Here is a 19,055-nt window from a genome sequence, read left to right as displayed (position 1 = left end):
GGTAACGAACAGATTCAAAGTTCTTGGATCATTCTGAATTGTGTAGGTGGAAATCTGGATACATTTGTCTCCCACGGTAACTCTTCTATGGATGAAAACCACAGTCTCGATGGATTTCAGGGTTTTAGAGGCATTTTGTGACCTAGTCTGAACGATCGATATCGTCCTACACAAGGCTACCCAGATAGTTAGGGTTACTGTTCAGTAATCAAGCAATTTGCATTTCAAGAGAATCTACTTGAACCAGCAGGAGAAATGATGAATCTGTTTTTCAAGATCATGTGGTCTTGCCAATTCTCTGTCATCCCGTCTTTTACCATTTTCATTGCTAATTGTATCTGGCCTGAAGGGAATGTCTCCAAATGTGTGTCTACGGGTTAGCCATAGGGAGGAAAGCACTGCAAAAGGCACGAAATTACCGTTGTATGATGACATTCTAAATAGTGAAAGGCAGGAGAGCCTCAGAATAAAATGTTCACAAAGAGGAAAGCGGGGCGCTCCTCTCCCAGGAACTAGTAGGCATGCTTCTAAAAAGTCCCACGACGCCTGTGAGAAGACATATTTCCTTATTTATTTGAAATCCTTGATTCTAGAAACCTACTGGGGCTTACAGCATAAATGGCTCCAATCACTCCAATACAAAAAGAACACAAAAGGAAAACTAACTATGACTCACAGTTTGAAAGATGAACATTTGTAATTTAACTTTCAGTTACCACTTGGGATGTCATGACATGGCTTTAAGATACGTGTGCTTAACAGTCGTGAACTGTGATCATATCAGGATGTGACCATCTGATCCCTTGGTCTATACCTTGGGCTTTGGTGATTGGTACTTTGAGAGATGACTGATCCCAGAACATAATACAAATCAGCTACTAACTTCTGGACAGAAAATGTTTTCTATACTTCAAATTCTCTGACAAAAACTTAAATATGTAAATGCAAATATTTAATATTAAGGCATGATGTATTCTTCTACAATGAGTGCTCAGATTATATTCTCCTATTTGTCATTATTTAAACATTATTTAATACTAGTCATTTGACATTCGTTTAAAAACCTGTTACATTTGTACTTGGCTCAAAATAAGGTACTGATCAAAGAACCACTCTTCACTCCCTAATGCAGATAGACACATACATTCCAAAATGCATTCATGGAAATTGATTTTCTGCCACATGTCATGAAATGATCAGAGAAATACAACATAAAGCAAATATTTACCCCCATGGAGAGAAAGAAGCTCAGTTTTATGATGGACATCAGCAAAGTCCACGGTTTAAATTACAGATTAACAAAGGGTTCATGAGCTCAAAATTAAGTTATTCTGTTTAAAATCAATCACTGAAACTGTCATTCTACTTATTGCTTTGACTTCCTAACAAAGGTTTAAATGAGGACTTCATGTGCAAGTAGAGAACGGCAAGAGATCTGCTCTTTTTCAGACCTGCGTGGGCTGGAGGGGCAAATGTTTGGGCGATTAATGTAATTAGAAAGAGGAATGTATTTTTCCAGAAAAAAAAAATCTTTACAAAAAACCCCCACAAATTCACAATTAACCTATTATCTGGGTGGGGTGGGGGGAAATGGTAAGGAGTAAAAGGTGGGGTACATTTAGAAAGCACGAGATGCATTGATACCAGAGCCATTCTGGAGGCGCCAGGCAGGAAATCTGGAATTACTCTAACTTCTCTTTGCAGAGGCAGGCACCAGAACTGTGGAGAAGGGTCCAGAAAGACTATTGCTTTTGCTAGTGAAGTACATTCAGATTGCGGTTTTGAGAAGGCATTTTTCGTCACTGAGCTTCATGTTGGGTCACCACTCCAGTGCTGAGCAGCTCCCCAATGGCCTTGTCATCGTATCTGAGGACCTCCTTCAGGACGCGCGTCGTGTGCTGCCCAAGCAGGGGAGGCGGCCTGGCCTCTGACATGTCGAACTTACTGTATCTCACAGCTGGGCCTGTCAAAAGAGGAGGAAAGCAGGAAGCCTGTTAATGACTAACCCTATGAAATTAATTACCCAAGCAGCCTGGGGTGTTTTCAACGAATGCCAAGAATATCACTGCCAGTTACAACGGTGTAGGTCCACCATCATTTTGGAAAGACGTGTGTTTTCACATGAGGCTTTTCCTGCCTCAGTCTCGTTCAACTGTGCAGTGGTCATCTGACCTGCCCCCATCATGCAGGGGGCAGCATGTACACGCCCAGTGGGTGCCAGGATCGTTCCGAAGTCGCCAGTCCTGTTGCAGAGGCGCTTAGGGGTCCGTCACGCAACTGGGCAGGCTCTCTGGATCCAGACAAACCGTGACCGCAGGTGCACAGTGTCTCTCTGAAGCTGGAAACCTGAGCCCAGGTGGAAGGGGGTCTAGCAGTTTATTATTCAGTGTCGAATTCAACAGACTGCAGATCAACTAAACTTCTGCCAGACCCTGGTGAAGCCTTTTGGTGGTACAAGCTTCATTGTCAGGGAGATTTGGGTTTGCACATCAGCTCCCCTACTCTGTGGCAGAGCCGTCTAGGACAAATTGCTTAAATTCTCTGAGCCTCATGTTCTGCAACTAAACTGGGTATGATCACGTAAGGGTTTAAATGAGATAACGGAGGGGCGCCTGGGTGGCTCGGTGGGTTGAGCTTCAGACTCTCGATTTCTGCTCGGGCCACAGTCTCGCGGTTTGTGAGTTGGAGCCCCCTGTTGTGCTCCTCGCTGACAGCGTGGAGCCTGCTTGGAATTCTCTCTCTCTCTCTCTCTCTCTCTCTGTTCTTCCCCCTTGCTCTCTCTCTCTCAAAATAAATTTTAAAAACTTAAAAAAAATTATTAAATGAGGTGATGGACAAGAGGCACACACTAAACATTCCCTAATCCACGCCAACGCACGAGACTGGCTGGCTACTATGAGGAAAAAGCTGCCGCCGAATCTCTCTTGACACGGATAGAGCTGGGGGAGAAGGCGATTTATTGCCCTCTGTTTGCTGAGCACTGAGCCACTGTAAACCCGGAACTCAAACGGTACTTTCAACACCTACTGGAGATGGATTCTATTATCCTCCTTCTTCATTCACGTCAGGACAACGAAAGCCCAAAAAGCTCAAGTTTTGCTCGAGGTCACATGGCTAATAACTAACAGCACCGGGATGCTGGCTGTCCTTCACATCTAATTTGGTTAGGCTTTGGGAAAACAAATTAGATAGTTGCAAGAAGACTACAAAACAGTACGTTTCCATCTCTTAAAAAATTCTCCAGCCTGCTCCCGATTTGGGGAGCGCAAAGGAAGAACACACAAAACCAAAGCACGTGTGGGTAACAGAATGTCAGTTAGTAAAGCAACAAATGTGCTTCAAGCTCTCCAGAGAATCCCATTAATAAAAAGTACTTTTGTAGAAGCCGTTGTCGATGATAAAGAGGACACAGACCTTCCCAGCCGGTCAAAAGCCACACTTTTTTTTTTTATGTTTTTTTATTTTTGAGAGAGCACAAGCAGGGGAGGGGCGGGGGGTGGGTGGGAACAGAGGATTTGAAGTGGGCTCTGCGCTGACAGCAGCAAGCCCGATGTGGGGCTTGAACTCTCAAACCGTGAGATCGTGACCTGAGCCAAGGTCAGACGCTCAACTGGCTGAGCCACCCTGACACCCCAAGCCACGTTTATTTATTTATTTATTTTTTTAACGGGGGAGGGGCAGAGAGAGAGGGAGACACAGAATCGGAAGCAGGCTCCAAGCTCTGAGCTGTCAGCACAGAGCCCGACGTGGGGCTCGAACTCACGGACCGCGAAATCATGACCTGAGCTGAAGTCGGACGCTTCACCGACTGAGCCACCCAGGCACCCCCCCACAAGCCATGCTTTTGTGTCAACACACACCATCCACTGTGGACAAATGGCAACTTTCAGCTGCTGGCCAGAGTTTTGTTTCTCTGAAGCTCAGTGAAATTCATTTCTTCTCCTCACACTTCTTCTTATTGTTTTAAATTATATTTACTTTTTTTTTTTCCTGACGTGTAGTGGACACATGACGTTACATCGGTTTCACGTGTATGACACAGCGAGTCAACGAGTCCGCCCATTATGCTAGGCCTGCCACACATGTAGCCACCCCCTGACAGTGTTCTCCCTGCTGTGCCTTTCATTCCTGCCTCATTCATTCCATAACTGGAGGCCTGTACCTCCCAATTTTCACCCATTTTGCCCATCACTCCCCCTTCCCTCTGGCAACCACCAGTTTGTTTTTTGGCTTTAAGGGTCTGTCTCTGCTTTTTGTTTCTTTATTTATTTGTTATGTTTTTAGGTTCCACGTGGAAGCTCACGCTACCTTTTAAAATGTCCCAGGGAAGACTGTTTTTTTTTTTTTTTTTTTTCACTGGTTGGTCCCTTTTTCAGTTAAGGAGCACACACTGGGAGGCAGGGTCCACTACTCTCACGAGAAGGCTGATCATTTGATGTTTCAGGGATGTGATCCTTACTCACCACTCTGAGTCCGTTCCATTTTGACATTAATTAACAACAGTTTTAATCGAAAATTTGTCTTTCAAAAGAAGGATGCCACTGAGGGTATAGGCTGAGGTCAATGTCATGTGACTCCTTCCTAACAGAATTCCTGGAGCGTGACTACCAGCTGGAAAATAGTCACTTGACTACACTGAGAATCTGGGCTGGAACTCGCTGCTGGGATTGCTGCTGGTGGTTGTAGCACGACAGCTGCAAATATTTCATAAGAACCTGGGATCGATAACTCAGCCACCGTGCAGTCCTGTTAGAGAGTCTTCACAACAATCCCGGGCGGACACTGAAGTTAAAGGAGACTTTAGGTACAGGCTTAGGGTTCAGGTTAGGGAATGAGAATAATCTGTCCAACATCACCCAGGTAGGAAGAGTCAGTTTCCAAATTTGGTTCTGTTAGGTTCAGGAACTTGGGTTTTTAAACAAAATAATTTGTCAGGGGAAATCCACATAACATAAAATGAACCATTTAAAAGTGAACAGTTCAGGGGCACCTGGGTGGCTCAGCTGGTTAAGCATCTGACTTTAGCTCAGGTCATGATCTCACGATTCGTGGGTTCAAGCCCCGCGTCGGGGTCTGAGCTCACAGCTTGGAGCCTAGAGTCTGCTTCAGATTCTGTGTCTCCCTCTCTCCCTCTGTCCCTCCCCTGCTTGTGCTCTCTCTCTCTCTCTCTCTCAAAAATAAACATTTAAAAAATAATAAAATAAACATAAAAATGAACAGTTCAGGGGTGCCTGGGTGGCTCAATTGGTTTAGCATCTGATTCTCGGTTTCTCAGGTCATGATCTCAAGTTTTGTGAGTTCAAGCCCTGCAGTGGGCTCTGAGCTGACAGTGTGCAGCCTGCTTGGGATTCTCTTTCTCTTCCTCTCTCTCTGCCCCTCCTCTGCCACCCTTTCTGTCTCTCTTGAAATGAATAAATAAACTTAGAAACTTTTTTAAGTGAACAGTTCAGTGGCATTTAGTACATTCACAATGCTGTGCAATGACCACCTCTATTTAGAAGTTGCAAGATGTTTCCATCACTCCGAAGTTAAACCCTCTGGGCCTGAAGCAGTTTCCCTCAACTCGGCCCTCCTCTAAACCCCTGGCAACCACTAACCTACTTTCTGTCTCTGGATTGATCTATTCTGGATATACCTATTCTATACAAATAGAATCATTCAATATGTGACCTTTTGTGTCTGGTTTCTTTCACTTAGCATGTTTTTGAGATTCATCCACTTTGCAGCATGTGTCAACACTAAGAACCTGGACTTTGAACTTCCATGCAGTGGTGGTATAAGGGAATTCTTCAGGTCCAGCCATACTAAAGGGCAGTTCAATTTGTGTTACTCCCACTAAACACTATTCTTTCTTGGAAGCTTCCAGATATACACTAAAGACTATGCTACCAATTTGGGATGAAGGGTATTTAATAGTTTGCACAAAAAGTCTTAAAGAATTTAGAATGGTTTTACTACATACCATTTACTAGAATGGTATTATTAAAGCACTAGAATGGTATTGCTTGGTTTTTAGAATTGCTGGCATAAAGACACCTGGAAGATACTGTATGTTTGGAAAGCTTATGCTTCTCTAAATAAGTGTATATTATTAAGGAAACCATATCACAATTTAATAAATTGTATATGTTTTTCCATAAGCACTGTCATAAACCAGGTATTTTGCATATGGTTGAGTTCAGAACGATTCTGAAGCTGGGGTTTGTTCATCTAATTTAAGATCAAAATATAGTGTATATATATATCTACTGTACTGGCAATTTTCAAATTGTAATTTTTATACATTTTTAAAATAATTATTGTTTTGCCACGTGGTTTATTAAAAAACAAAAATTTATAGTCATATGTATTTTTGCAATGGAAATATATATATATATATATACATATGTATATATATATATATATATATATATATATATATAGTTAAGCAATGGGACAATTAAAAGTGATATCTAGATCCCAGAGAAAGCTAACATCTCATGAATCAATTGAAATCCCCTGTTCTTGCAGCCCTGTGCAATAATCCTGTGTACCAGGGACATCCTTTCCAGTCGAGACTTTGCACAAAGGGAATAAAGGGTTCTTAAAATACATTTGTCTCAAGAAGTAGAAAATGCTTGACATAATTATTTACATCTAAGGTCCAGAAAGAATGAATAATTTGATCTTCCATTAAAAAAAGATGAGCAGATAAGTCACATGTTCTTAAATTACTTTTTGGCAAAGTAACATCTATGTTCACATATGCTTTCAAACACTTGCAAGCTGTGTGATCTTGAGAATTCTTAAAGTCCCTGAGCCTCAGTCTACACATTTCTAAAATGAGGTTGACAGTACCTATGGAGGGTTGGTTTGAGCATTTGGGTAACATAACATGGATAATATTCACTGTCAGCAATAATCCAAGAAATACATATGAAGATAATAAAATAAGGTAAAATTTTGTTTGTAAAATTAGCAAATCTTGTGGCTATTTTGGCTTGTTTTTAAGAGGTCAGTGACAGGTAGGAGTATAAACTGATACAACCCTTCTGGAGGGAATTTTGTCAACTCAGTACGACGAGTTTCTTGGATGGAGAAATCCTGCTTCAAAAATTTTCTTCTATGGATGTAATGAGGAATGTCGACAAATTCTATAGGCAAGAATCTATACAAATTTCCAAATACATTTTATATTCTTAAGACCTATCTCCTTCCCACAGAGCTTTCTAATTTACAATTTACAGGCTGTGAGGGTTCTCTGTGTGGAATTCTGTATGTATTTTTTTTTAAAACTTCTAGCTTCCAAAAGTGACCTTGTTAGGACCCGGTGTTTAGCAACTCTTTGTCTCACATACTGCTCCCATAGGTCTATCTCCAACCCCTTTCTTCCGGATGAAGAGGTCACACAGTCACAATTATCAAAAAATATTGGAATATATGTCCAAAACTTGGGCACTGGTCAAATAAATTATAGTGCCTCCAAACGATGGCAACCTGTACAATAATTTCAAGTTGTATTTTGTGGGTCTTTGAACACAAATATTATCTTCACTCTCTCCTGAAGTACCACTGACATAAGAGTTTAGAAGTTAAACAAATATAAAACTTCAAGAGTAAAGAAAGTGGGTGGTAGCATCACTGGTGAATAGGATATTACAACAAAGTTAAGAATGACATGGATAGGATAATGTTGATGTGTGAAAAAGAGCGAGAGAAATCTGAAGCCCAGAATATTCTACAAGGAGACTGAGAGGAAATGGGTATTCATTGGCCCATTTCACCCCCCAAGACATTCTGAACTTAAAATCCGTGGTGAGGAGAAAGGTCTTTTTACTTTATTTTTTTTTTAATGTGTATTTATTTTTGAGAAAGAGAGAGAGCACAAGCAGGAGAGGGGCAGAGAGAGAGGGAGACACGGAATCCAAAGCAGGCTCCAGGTTCATGAGCTCCGAGCTGTCAGCACAGAGCACGACGTGGGGCTCAAACCTACAAACCATGAAATCATGACCTGAGCCGAAGTCGGACACTTAACCGACTGAGCCACCCAGGTGCCCCGAGACAGGTCTTAAAATAGAAGTAGAACTTAAAGCGGAAGGATTGAATGTGTTAGTTCAGACTAACTTACTAGTTTGTACTTGCAACTAGAAGGAAAATGAAGCTTGCTTTCAAGTTTCTAAATGAAAATGATATTCAACCTAGAATTGCATATCCAAACAAATGACTAATCAAGTGCGAAGACCTTTTGAAACTTTCAAAGATTAACTAAGTTTACTAAATAATTTCTTGATGTTGAATCCAGTAAAACATGGGAGTAAATGATGGAAAACTTTGATACTCAGTGAGAACCAACCAGGGAGCACAGGGAAGGAAAGTCCCAGGATGACAGCTCAGACCAAGACAGTCAATAACGTAGAAATGGAAGAGGACAGAGACATTCAAAAGAGGAGTCTAAGAAAGCAAGAAGAACGTTAATTGTATAACTAGAATAACTTAAAGATTGGAACAATGTAATAATAAGATAAAATTAGGGGCACCTGGGTGGCTCAGTCGGTTAGGCATCTGACTTTTGGTTTCAGCTCAGGTCATGATCTCATGCTCTCATGAGTTCAAGCCCCATGTCAGGCTCTGCACTGGCAGCACAGAACCTGCTTGGGATTCTCTTTCTCTCCCTCTCTTTATGCCCCTCCCCCACTTGCTCTATCTCTCTCAAAAGAAATAAATTTTTAAAAAATTTTAAAAGAAGATAAAATTACATTATACAAGAAAATAATAATTAAAAACTCTAGAAAAACGAAATTTGCATAAGAAAGAAAAGATCCAAATATGAAGCAAATTATAATGTGGCAAGATTTTAAGTAACTGATGGAACACAAAGAAAATCCAGTTGACCTTGATGCCAAGAACATCTGGGTAGTACGTATTACCTGTGCATCCTCTATACCAGCACTAGGCATATTGTATTCCACTGTCTACTTAGTTGTCTGTATCTCCTGTGAGGGCAGGAACATGCCAATTGGGTTTATTAATGTGTCCTGCATGCTTTTTACGGTCCTATGAAATGAAGATAATGGCAAACATCCTTTCTTAAACACCTATAATGATTGTAGATTGTGGTTTTTTAAATGCTTTTTTATTTATTTTGAGACAGAGAGCACAAGAAGGGGAGAGGCGGGGGGGGGGGGGGTGGGACAGAGGCTCATAAGCAGGCTCCATGCTGACAGCAGCGAACCCTATGGGGGCTCAAGAACCATAAGACTGAACTCATGAACCGTGAGACCTGACCCAAAGTTGGACACTCAACCGACCGAGCCACCCAGGCACTCAGCTGCTCTAGATTGTGTTTTTTATTTGCATTATCTCATTGGAATTTTCAGTTTATAAAATAGAGACCCTTATAACTCTCATTTTATGGATCAGAAAACTGAGGTCCTTTAAAGGGTTAGTTTGCCTAAGGTTAAGCAGCTAAATAAATAATAGAACCAGGACAAGATCTGTGTATCAGATTCCATGGGGCATGCTCTGTCATTTGACATAAATGTGTTGAATTAATGACTGCCAATAATTAAAGGTATTTGAATAAGTACCATTTATGTCATTTTAATTAATTTTTCCACTAATTAAGTCTACATATAATTTTTTAGTATTTATCCCTGTGTCAAGATCTTGGCCCTATGAGCTAGATATATATTAGCAAAAAAAAAACAAAAAACAAAAACATATCTGGACCCTACTCTCATGGAATTTATATTCTGATTTGGGAAACAGACAATAAACAAGCAACTAAATAAATAGCTAAAATTTTATAGAAACAATAAAATTGCTTAAAATCTAGCTGGAAAGAAAAGAATATTATAGGCAGAGTGGGGAGAGGCCAGGGTAGCAGGAAAGGACTGTTCTAGATGGAATGTGTGATAAGGCCAGACTGATTAGATGATCCTTAAGCTGAGCCCTAAATTGAGCTATCCGTACAACTAGTGGAGAAAAGAAAAGTCCAGGCAGTGTGAACAGGTTTGATGTTCAAGAAACTAAAAAAAAAGATCCAGTGTGGCTGGAACTCAATTTGGCAAGAGAAGAGAGATTCTAAATGAAGTTGGAGGAAGAGGCAGAACAGAGTGTAGAAGAGGATTTAGAAGAAGCAAAGAGTTCAGAAGTTATAGTCGTGAAGCTAGATCTTATTCTGAGTTCCATGGGAAGCCACTGGAGCTTTGAGAGCAGTGAAACAACACTCGTGTTGCCAGGCAGAGAGTGAGATGAGATGTGTTTGGAGGTTGCTGTGGGCAGACCAGCAAAGATGGTGGTGGCCCGGACTGGGGTGGTGCCTGTAGAGTTTGAGAAAAGTGGATGCATTTGAGGGACATGTTGGTGATAGGAATGAGAGGGCTTGCTGATGGATTACATGAGCCGTGGGGAAGAGAAGGAGAAATGGAGAATCCTGTGTTTCTGGATTGAACAACTGGTGGGGCCATTTGCCAGATGGGGAAGACTGAATGGATTCTGTATGGACAAGTTTGGGTGGAAGCAGAAGTCAAATTCTCTTTCTGACATGCTGTTTGAGGTGTCTGTGAGATAGCCAAGGGGAGAGGTGAGTGGGCCATTAGTTATGCGAGTCTGGAATTCAGAGAAGATTTGGGGCCAGGATATACATACATTTAAGAAGCCACTTACCATCTAAATGTCCATATTCCAAAACACTGTATTTTCATGGTAACTGTATTTATTCCAACGTCCTTGGTGCTGAGGTTTTATTTTTATTTTTTATTTTTTTTTTAAGTTCATTTATTTTTGAGACAGAGAGAGACAGAGCATGAACGGGGGAGGGGCAGAGAGAGAGGGAGACACAGAATCGGAAGTACGCTCCAGGCTCTGAGCCATCAGCCCAGAGCCCGACGCGGGGCTCGAACTCACGGACCGCGAGACCGTGACCTGAGCTGAAGTCGGACGCTCAACCGACTGAGCCACCCAGGTGCCCAGGTGCTGAGGTTTTAAATGAGATGTTTGGGCAGCCTTTTCTTTACTAAGTTCTAGCTCAGTATCTATCACATCAAAATGTGTTCTGTCCCCAGGAAGCAAAGTAAATGAATAAAAAGCTAATCTCGACAGTCGATAAATTTGAAGAAAAATGCATTTCTTTAAAAGGGATTCCATATTCTTGGGCTTAAACAAACACATTTCCATTGACCTGACAGCAGAAAACACGGCATTTTTATTTTTGAAGGAACTGTGAGTGTTGTTCCCCATAGAAAGAGATGGGAGGGGGGACCTGAGTCATAGCCACCTAGGGATAAAGTAAGGTGGGAAAATTTTTCCTCCGCCTTAATAGAGGAGGTCAAACTAAAAAACATGGAAACAAATGGGCACATAACTTGGTACCAAATCTGCAACCCCAGGTGCTGTCCTTTTGAGGAGACCACCTAGTCTAATGATTGGTGGTCAAGGCCATGGGTATCCTTATGCCCTTCACCAGGAAGGGGGCTGGGTGGCACAGCTTGTAGGCTGTACCCATCTCTAAGTGACGACTGTGTGTGTGTGTCCCCTCACACAAGGGATTTCTAGGAAAGCGGCAATGACCTGTATTTCAACTTCTATTGCATTCTGTGCATGTGCTTTCCTGAGAGGCTGCACTAATAAACTTCATGGACTCTAGAGTTCAAGAGCTGGAGGCCGACACCATGCAGAGGCAGGGGAGGAGGAGTCGCATCACAGCCTGCAAGTCAGACATGGTAACGTCTGAAACTACTACTTACTGAGTCCCTCCTCTAAACCAGGCCCGGGGCTGAGTACTTTCTAGATCCTCACGATCACTGTAGGCAGTTTTTTATATTTATGAATGCATTCCATTCCTATATCCCCGAAGAGCAATATGTTGCTGAGAGAGGTTGTGAAATGCATGTAAGAGCAGGTATAGCAGGTGCACATATAGACCTGCTGACTTTGTAGCCACGGTTTTTGACAAGTGATATGGCAAGATGATGAAGAGTGTGGGTTCTGGAAGCAGAGTGTCTAGTTTCACATCCTGGCTCTGCCATTTACTAACTGTATCTCCTCGATAGCAACCTAATCAGCCTGTGCCTCAATATCTTTCTCTGGAAAATGGGGACGATAATAGCACCTACCATATCAAGTTGTGAGGACGTAAAAAAAAAAAAAAATTCTTCGAAAGTACCAGAAACACAGTAAGCACTTAATACATGCCAACTGCTATCATTTTCTTTCCTTCTCTTCTCCAGTTTGCCTTAACAACTTAGATTCCTCAGCAGAGCCCCGGTCACCTCCTACTTCAAGACCTTCCAGAACACTGACAAGTTAGCTGCATTTGTTTTTTAATGTTTATTTATTTTTGAGAGAGAGAGAGAGAGAGAGAGAGAGAGAGAGAGAGAGATGGGTGGAGAGAGAGGGAGACACGGAATCTAAAGCAGGATCCAGGCTCTAAGCTGTCAGCACAGAGCCCAACACGGGGCTCGAACTCACCAACCATGAGATCATGACCTGAGCCGAAGTCGGGTGCTTAACCGACTGAGTCACCCAGGTGCTCTGAGTTAGCTGCATTTTCAGTTCATGGCAGCAAGTTGGGGATAAAAGTGTTAACTTTTAAAAATTCCTTTAGAGTCAAGGATACAAATATTTCAAGGGAAAGGAAAAGGGAGAAAGGAATCAACCATTACTTAAGCACATATTACATAACAGACCCTTCTCAAATGTTTATTTTGTTCCTTCTCCATTACAACCCCTTGAAATAGGCATTTTCTTCCTCTTCCTACAGATAGCAAAGAGAAGGCTAAGGAAGGTTAGATTACCCATGTCACACATCTGATAAGTGCACACTTACTGTTTTCCACAGCATCAGAACCTACACTGGAAATTAATTTTATACTCCTTTAGATTTTAACTAGGTATAGGAGAAGGAACTTAGAAAACATGGAACTTATTTGACTTATTTAACAAACACTATGCGCCAGACACTATTTTATGTGCTTGACACATTTGATTCATTCAGCCCTTAGGATAATTCCAGAAGCTACTATTGTCATCACCATTTTACAACCAGGGAAACTGAGAGACGTAGTGGGGAAGTCACTCGCTAGGGGTCACAGAGTCAGTAAGAAGAAGAGCCAGGCTTCACACCCAGTCTTGCTCCAAATCCCCAGTCATTGCCAATGGGCCACACTACTTCCTGGGCAGCAAAAGAAGAGGGGTTAGCTAAGGTTGAAACTGAACTCAGGTGCCTTGGGGTAGAACATGCCAAGGACAATTTCACATTTCATCTTCTGACCAGGCTGTTCTCTCCGTCTTTCTAGATTACAGTGCCTCCAGATACCTCATGCACTATGTATTCATTACTACCTCATCTTTTCAAATTAACTTGTCATATGCCACTAATTTCCTTGTAGGAAGTCCCGGGATCAGAGCAACATCAATACATCCCCAATTTCCCGTGCTCCTGACTCAGGCAATGTACGCTTCTACCCGCCCCGAAAGGAATGAAGTCTTCCCTGTGCTCTCTGTGGAAAGTTATCTGGTTCAAGGCCCAGGGAGGGTCCAGTTCCTGGTGTGCCAGAAAATTCCTCAGACAAGCCCTGTGGTGTTTTCCAGCTGTGGTTTGAGGCCCTTCAGTAACAAGACCCTGACTATTTTGTCTCATCTCCTTTTAGAAAACTTCCATGATTCTCTTAGGCTAAAAAGGGAACTACCCAATCTATGCAAACATCCCAGGCTACTCTAACTATATTCAGAATTCAAGCTACATTTCTATAATCCAGACCAACTTAATAATGTAAACAGTTGCAGGAAACAGAGGTAGCCAAAAACATGTGGGAAACCATAATGAATATTCAAGTAATGGGAACATAATATCACATCATCATCATGAGGGAAGGGACCTAAACAGTCCTTTTTTCCAGAACTCCATGCACCTCCCGTCTTGATGATGCATTTCTAAAGTGATGAAACAATCCATTGCTCAACCTCACAGCAAACTGGAAAATGGTCAACGCTAAGGGTTAAGTTAATTAACATAGCTGGCCTGTCCAATCATAATGGAAGCAAGAATAAAAAAAATGATACTAAGTGTGTGGATCTTTTTTTTTTCAATGTCTGATATGGGTGTCAACTTTTAAAAATATCATGAATACTTAAAAGCAAACATCTGTTTTATAATATATGAAATGCTATATCAAACGTTTTTATTTTGACTTCTTTGGCCCATCTCTAAGATACATGCTGTAGATACCATTTAATCTTCAAGGCTTACTAGTGTACTAAGAAGCCAAACTTTATTTTGCTGAAAATAATGATAGCTCCAGTACCGAGTTGTTTCACAATTTCCCCTCCAGTGCTTGAACTCATCATCATAACAATAACAATATTTTTTATATGGCGCCTCTCAGCCATAGCATCCAAAGTGCCAAATGGAGCCACACAGTTAGAACACATTAAGCCCATTAGATGTGAGATAAAAACAGATAAAGCCATTTAAAATAGCATGGGTGCCGGGGGAAAAGCCATAGAGAATAAAAATGGCTTTGGACTTCTTTAACAAAAGCACTCAATCTGTGGCACTGCTTTTGTGGTCAGGCATCCCAGAAACTCAAGGCAACATGTGGTTTGTACCACCAACTGGGATAGGGCACCCTTAGTCTCATTCAGAGTTCACAAGCACCATTTATCATTACTGAGGTCACAAATTTTAATTCATTATTTTGCAACTCAATAAAGAATTCTTCAAGTGCTGCTACCTGTAAGGTAAGAGTATATTTTCAACTGTGTCTATGACCCTGTGGTAGTCGTGAGTGTTGTCCATCGATTTTCCAATTCTCACCTTCCAGGAGTATGCTGGCATTACATGCCCTAACCCCTGTGATGTTGGACGACGCCATGTGACTGCCCAACAATCTGTGAATAGAAGGGCTGCGTATGCCACCTCCAGGCCAGAACACTCAACTGCTGACTTAAGAGCCTCTGGGTCTCTCTGGTGCTGGTGTGGTGACTTGGCAGTGTGTGATATGGTGACTGCTCCACCAGTCTGGGGCCATTTCAACCCACGATGGACATATACCGTAAGCAAGAAATATATCTGTGTTGTTGTAAGCCAGTGTTACTTGGGAACTGTTACTACAGCATAACCTAGCCCACGAAGGCTGATTAGATGCCTCATCTTTAATCCAGAGATCTGTTTGCTGCGACCAAACGAGGGACCCCTTAAGCCTCAGCACTCCTTTAAAAAGCAATCAGTTCAGATGGCCCAAATACTTTGAAACTCTCACTTTGTGTGTAGCCAATTTGGACCAGTGGAATGATGATAACAGCTATTATGTATTGAGTACTTACATGTGTTAGGCATTTGGTAGAATGCTTTCCATATATCACCTTGCTTGAAAGACTAAAAGACTTGAAAAAGTAGGATTATTATTACACCATTTTATCGACAAGGAAAGTGGGGTTAAGTAACGTTATCAAAATTACACAGCCGGTCAACTAAAGAATTTCGTTACTACTTAGGCTGCCTAAATACAAAGTGCATGCTCGTTAACACTGGGATGTATTTCCTCCCTGCATAATGTGGAAGAAAATCTGTTCTCATATCAGTGGCTGAATAAATACCATTCTTTGGCAGATGGTGTTATAAAGCAGTATTGTATTATAAACACTTATATATTTCATGATTGCTAATCCATTAAGGCATTTATCTTTCATTTGAAAAAGAAACAGGGCGACTTGTACTTGATTTATCTATCTTGTTCCAACCCACTGAAATGTCATAGTAGATTATCCGTTTCCTGCTAGAAAAATATATGGCCCATAAGGAAATGCTATTCATATTCATTAACAAACACGCCATCTCCCCTCAGAGTGTGCTCCCCAAACCGGTGGCTGAGGTCCCTGAAAAATGCTGGACTAGAAGAAGCGCTCCCCTTAATGCTTCTTTCCAACATTTGTGTTTGCTTCTAATTATTTTCAACACTTCTGCAAACACTAAAAAGGGTGAAGAAACACCTTGCTGACAATGTGCGCTTTGCCAAAATAATCAATTCTCCCACTTCTTTGCCTTCTAAAATTCAAGTATCCAATACAAGCTCTTTGGGTGCATTCCCAGGATTTTGTTTGGTTAGACTTCACCATGGAAAACAAAATTGGTTCAGCTGAAGTCTGTAGCCAGAACATTTTAAGCTTCATAGACCTTCAAAGTAGTGACCTCCTCCTCACCTCCTCTGCCTCTGTGCTCCATTAAGGAAAATACCGGAAGAAGTTTCCAGTCAGAGAAGCCAGATTGCATTTCGATTCAGTTTTGAGGGGAGGAACTGAACAGAGCTGGAGCAGGTGGTTATTTGTGGCTCTTACTACAAATGAGCTTTGAAAAGTTCTTCTGTAAACCTCTGAAGGTCTTTCATAATTTAATAAAATTTTTCTGTGCTTCTTAATCTCTGTCTTAAAGGAATCAGCTTTATATCTACCGTCTTCGGCTTTGCTTTCCCAAGAGTGTCTGAGATCACACAAATCACAATCATAGCCCAAGCAAATGGAGGATCCAGAAAATTAGGTCCCCAAACTTGCTGCTGGGAAAATGCGGATGTGTTGACTCTTTGCCACAAGAATTGATCTTAATTTTTCCCTTTCACTTTATTGCTGACGTCCACAGGGAAGGATTTTAGAAAACGCTTTCCCTCTATGCCCCTATTTCCATTTTGGCATGTTCATACTCTCAACCACCTTAATCGTCAGCCTTGCCTTGTAAACTTGCTATCCCAGTGCTCTGGCCTCTGAAATGCCTCTCACATATTCCCATACTTACCTTTCCTTCCCCCTCCTTGGGCCCAAGCACTCTGAAACAGGAGGGCTTCTTGCCTAATCTTTATTCCCAGCTCTTCCCTCCAGCCCAACTGCGCTCATTCTCTCCTGGCTCTGACTCTGTGCCAGCCCCTTTGCTGACCTGGAAGGTATCTCAACATGGCCATCCTCAAGCCCATGTTATTCTTGAGGCTCTGCTCAGGCTAATTTGCTGTTGAGCCTTCCTTTTGTTCTCACAGGTCAAAGAACATCTCTCTTGCTTGGTTCCCTCCAACATTTGATCTGTTTTTTCCTCAATGATGTATCTCAAACTCTGATTGTATTACCTCCTGTGATCTTTTTTGAGACCAGAATTAATGTTCTGCTCATCTTGATCTTTCATAGCATCTACCACCTGGTGAGTGTCCAGTAAATAACTGAAGGAGTAGACAAAAAAAGAAAAAGCCACCTAACTCGAATCCTAGATTAGGAAACAAGGCCACTAGAAATATGTGAAATACGGAAGGACAGAAACGCTAATGCTTGTTTACATGGTGTATAAATGGAGTCATCCTGACTCTTCTTTCTCTTACACCGCATAACCAACTCATCAGCAACTCCTATGGGCTCTACCTTCAAAATATATGCAGAATCCAACCTCTTTTTTTATAAACATCCTGGATCTAGCCACCATCACCTCTTGCCTGGATTTCTGTGGGAGCCTCCTATCATGACTCCCTGTCTGCATGCTTACCCTGCAATATATTATCTATAAGGCGGCTGGAGTCACCTTTTAAAACCCTAAGTCACATCACATCATTCCTCTGCTCAAAATTCTGCAAAGCTTTCTTTGTTTCATTCTTGACAGAGGGCTCTGAGATTCTGCATAATCCACCTGCCTCCCCACTAAGCTACCCTTGACCTCCCATCTTACCCTCCCCACTCCTACCCACCTGCTCCAGGAGAGCTGGCCTTCTTGCTCTTCACCAAGCATGCTCATCCTTAGGGGCTTTGTTCCAGCTGATCTCCCTGCTTGCAACGTTTTCCCTTCTGCTATTTACACTAATTATTCCTTTAAAGCCTTCACTTCTTTGCTCAATGAAGTCTACTCTAACTACCCCACTGGACATTTTAACCTGCCATTCTGATCCTGCCACTTCCAATCTCCTTTACACTGTTTTACTTTCTCTTTTTTTCCATCGTACTTTTCATGTATGTCCACTTTATTTGTCTCCCTTTGCTAGGATGTAAACTTTATAATAGCAGGGAGCATTGTCTGTTTTCCTCAACAAATATTTGCTGATTGTGAGTGAGTGAGTGTATGAGTGAGTGAATGAATGATTTCATTCAATTAAACTTTGAATGCAGTTCTCAAAGTTCTAAAACAATGAAACTCGAAGTGTCCATAGCCTCAGACCTCAAGATTCTAGCGAAATAAATCCTGTTGAATAGACCCCAAAGCAAAGTAAAACCCTATTGCTGACTATGAGCCAAAATACTTACACACAAACAGAAAAGTGCTAAATGCAGTGTGTTTGTTCTCACTACCTCTGGGTTATCCAGTTGTGCAACTTATAGTTATGCTACCCACGAAGACAGACACCTGCAATATTCCAAAGATGAAACATTCCAACAGCTATGCAGAATTTTTTAGTATCAACATTCATTTCATGGATTGGGTACAAACAGGTGTTCAGAAGAATTTTGAAGCTCCATGAGGGCAGGAATCATACCTGCTCTGTTTGCATTGTCTCCAGAAGCCAGTAAATTGGGATGCCCAATACGTATTTGTTGAATGAATGTATGCCTGAAGAAAAAGGACCCCTATATTTTCAGAAATAAACAAGGCTGTAAAAGGCAATTTCACTGTTCACAAAAAGAAAGGTTTTACCATCTGGATGTTGGTACAATGATACCAAATTTTATCTTAATTTAATTTGTTTAGAAGTTAATTTTTTATTTTGACAATAATATGTAGGACTCTATGAACAATGTAAAATAGCTCAGGAAAACATTGTCAGACTCAAAAAAATATTTAGTCCTTCTTGGAAGAACATAAGGTCTTTGGATTTTTAATGACTATTTGTTTTTCTATTTGGAAAACATAAGTCTTGGTTTTATTTATATGAGACTATAATTTTTACAATTGCACATTAATTTAATTTTGTTTCCCATGTTTCTTTGCTAGTGGGTGTTGTAAATTTCACATAATAATAATACACGCCTGTTGTGATACACAAACATTTTCCTACTTATTGATTCTTCTCCCTTTTTCCACATTCTCCTCGTTAGCTATTTATATTGGTGCCTAC

At 41.3% G+C, this 19,055-nt stretch overlaps 1 protein-coding gene across 2 annotated transcripts in view; it reads right to left on the bottom strand.

Moving 5' to 3' along the window:
• Nucleotides 1-549: 549 nt before the first annotated feature.
• SUGCT (succinyl-CoA:glutarate-CoA transferase) overlaps nt 550-19,055 on the bottom strand; it is a 758,031-nt gene continuing 739,525 nt past the window's right edge. For both annotated transcript variants that reach the window (XM_058725465.1, XM_058725466.1), the window contains one exon: nt 550-1,963. In XM_058725465.1, coding sequence (XP_058581448.1) covers nt 1,800-1,963 — 164 coding nt within the window. In that variant the 3' untranslated portion in view covers nt 550-1,799. The remainder of the gene's footprint in view (nt 1,964-19,055) is intronic.

This window comes from Neofelis nebulosa, chromosome 4 (genome assembly GCF_028018385.1).
Source record: "Neofelis nebulosa isolate mNeoNeb1 chromosome 4, mNeoNeb1.pri, whole genome shotgun sequence".
Lineage (NCBI taxonomy): Eukaryota > Metazoa > Chordata > Mammalia > Carnivora > Felidae > Neofelis > Neofelis nebulosa.
The sequence above is the reverse complement of the archived record's forward strand: the minus strand, read 5'-3'. Positions and strand labels throughout refer to the sequence as shown.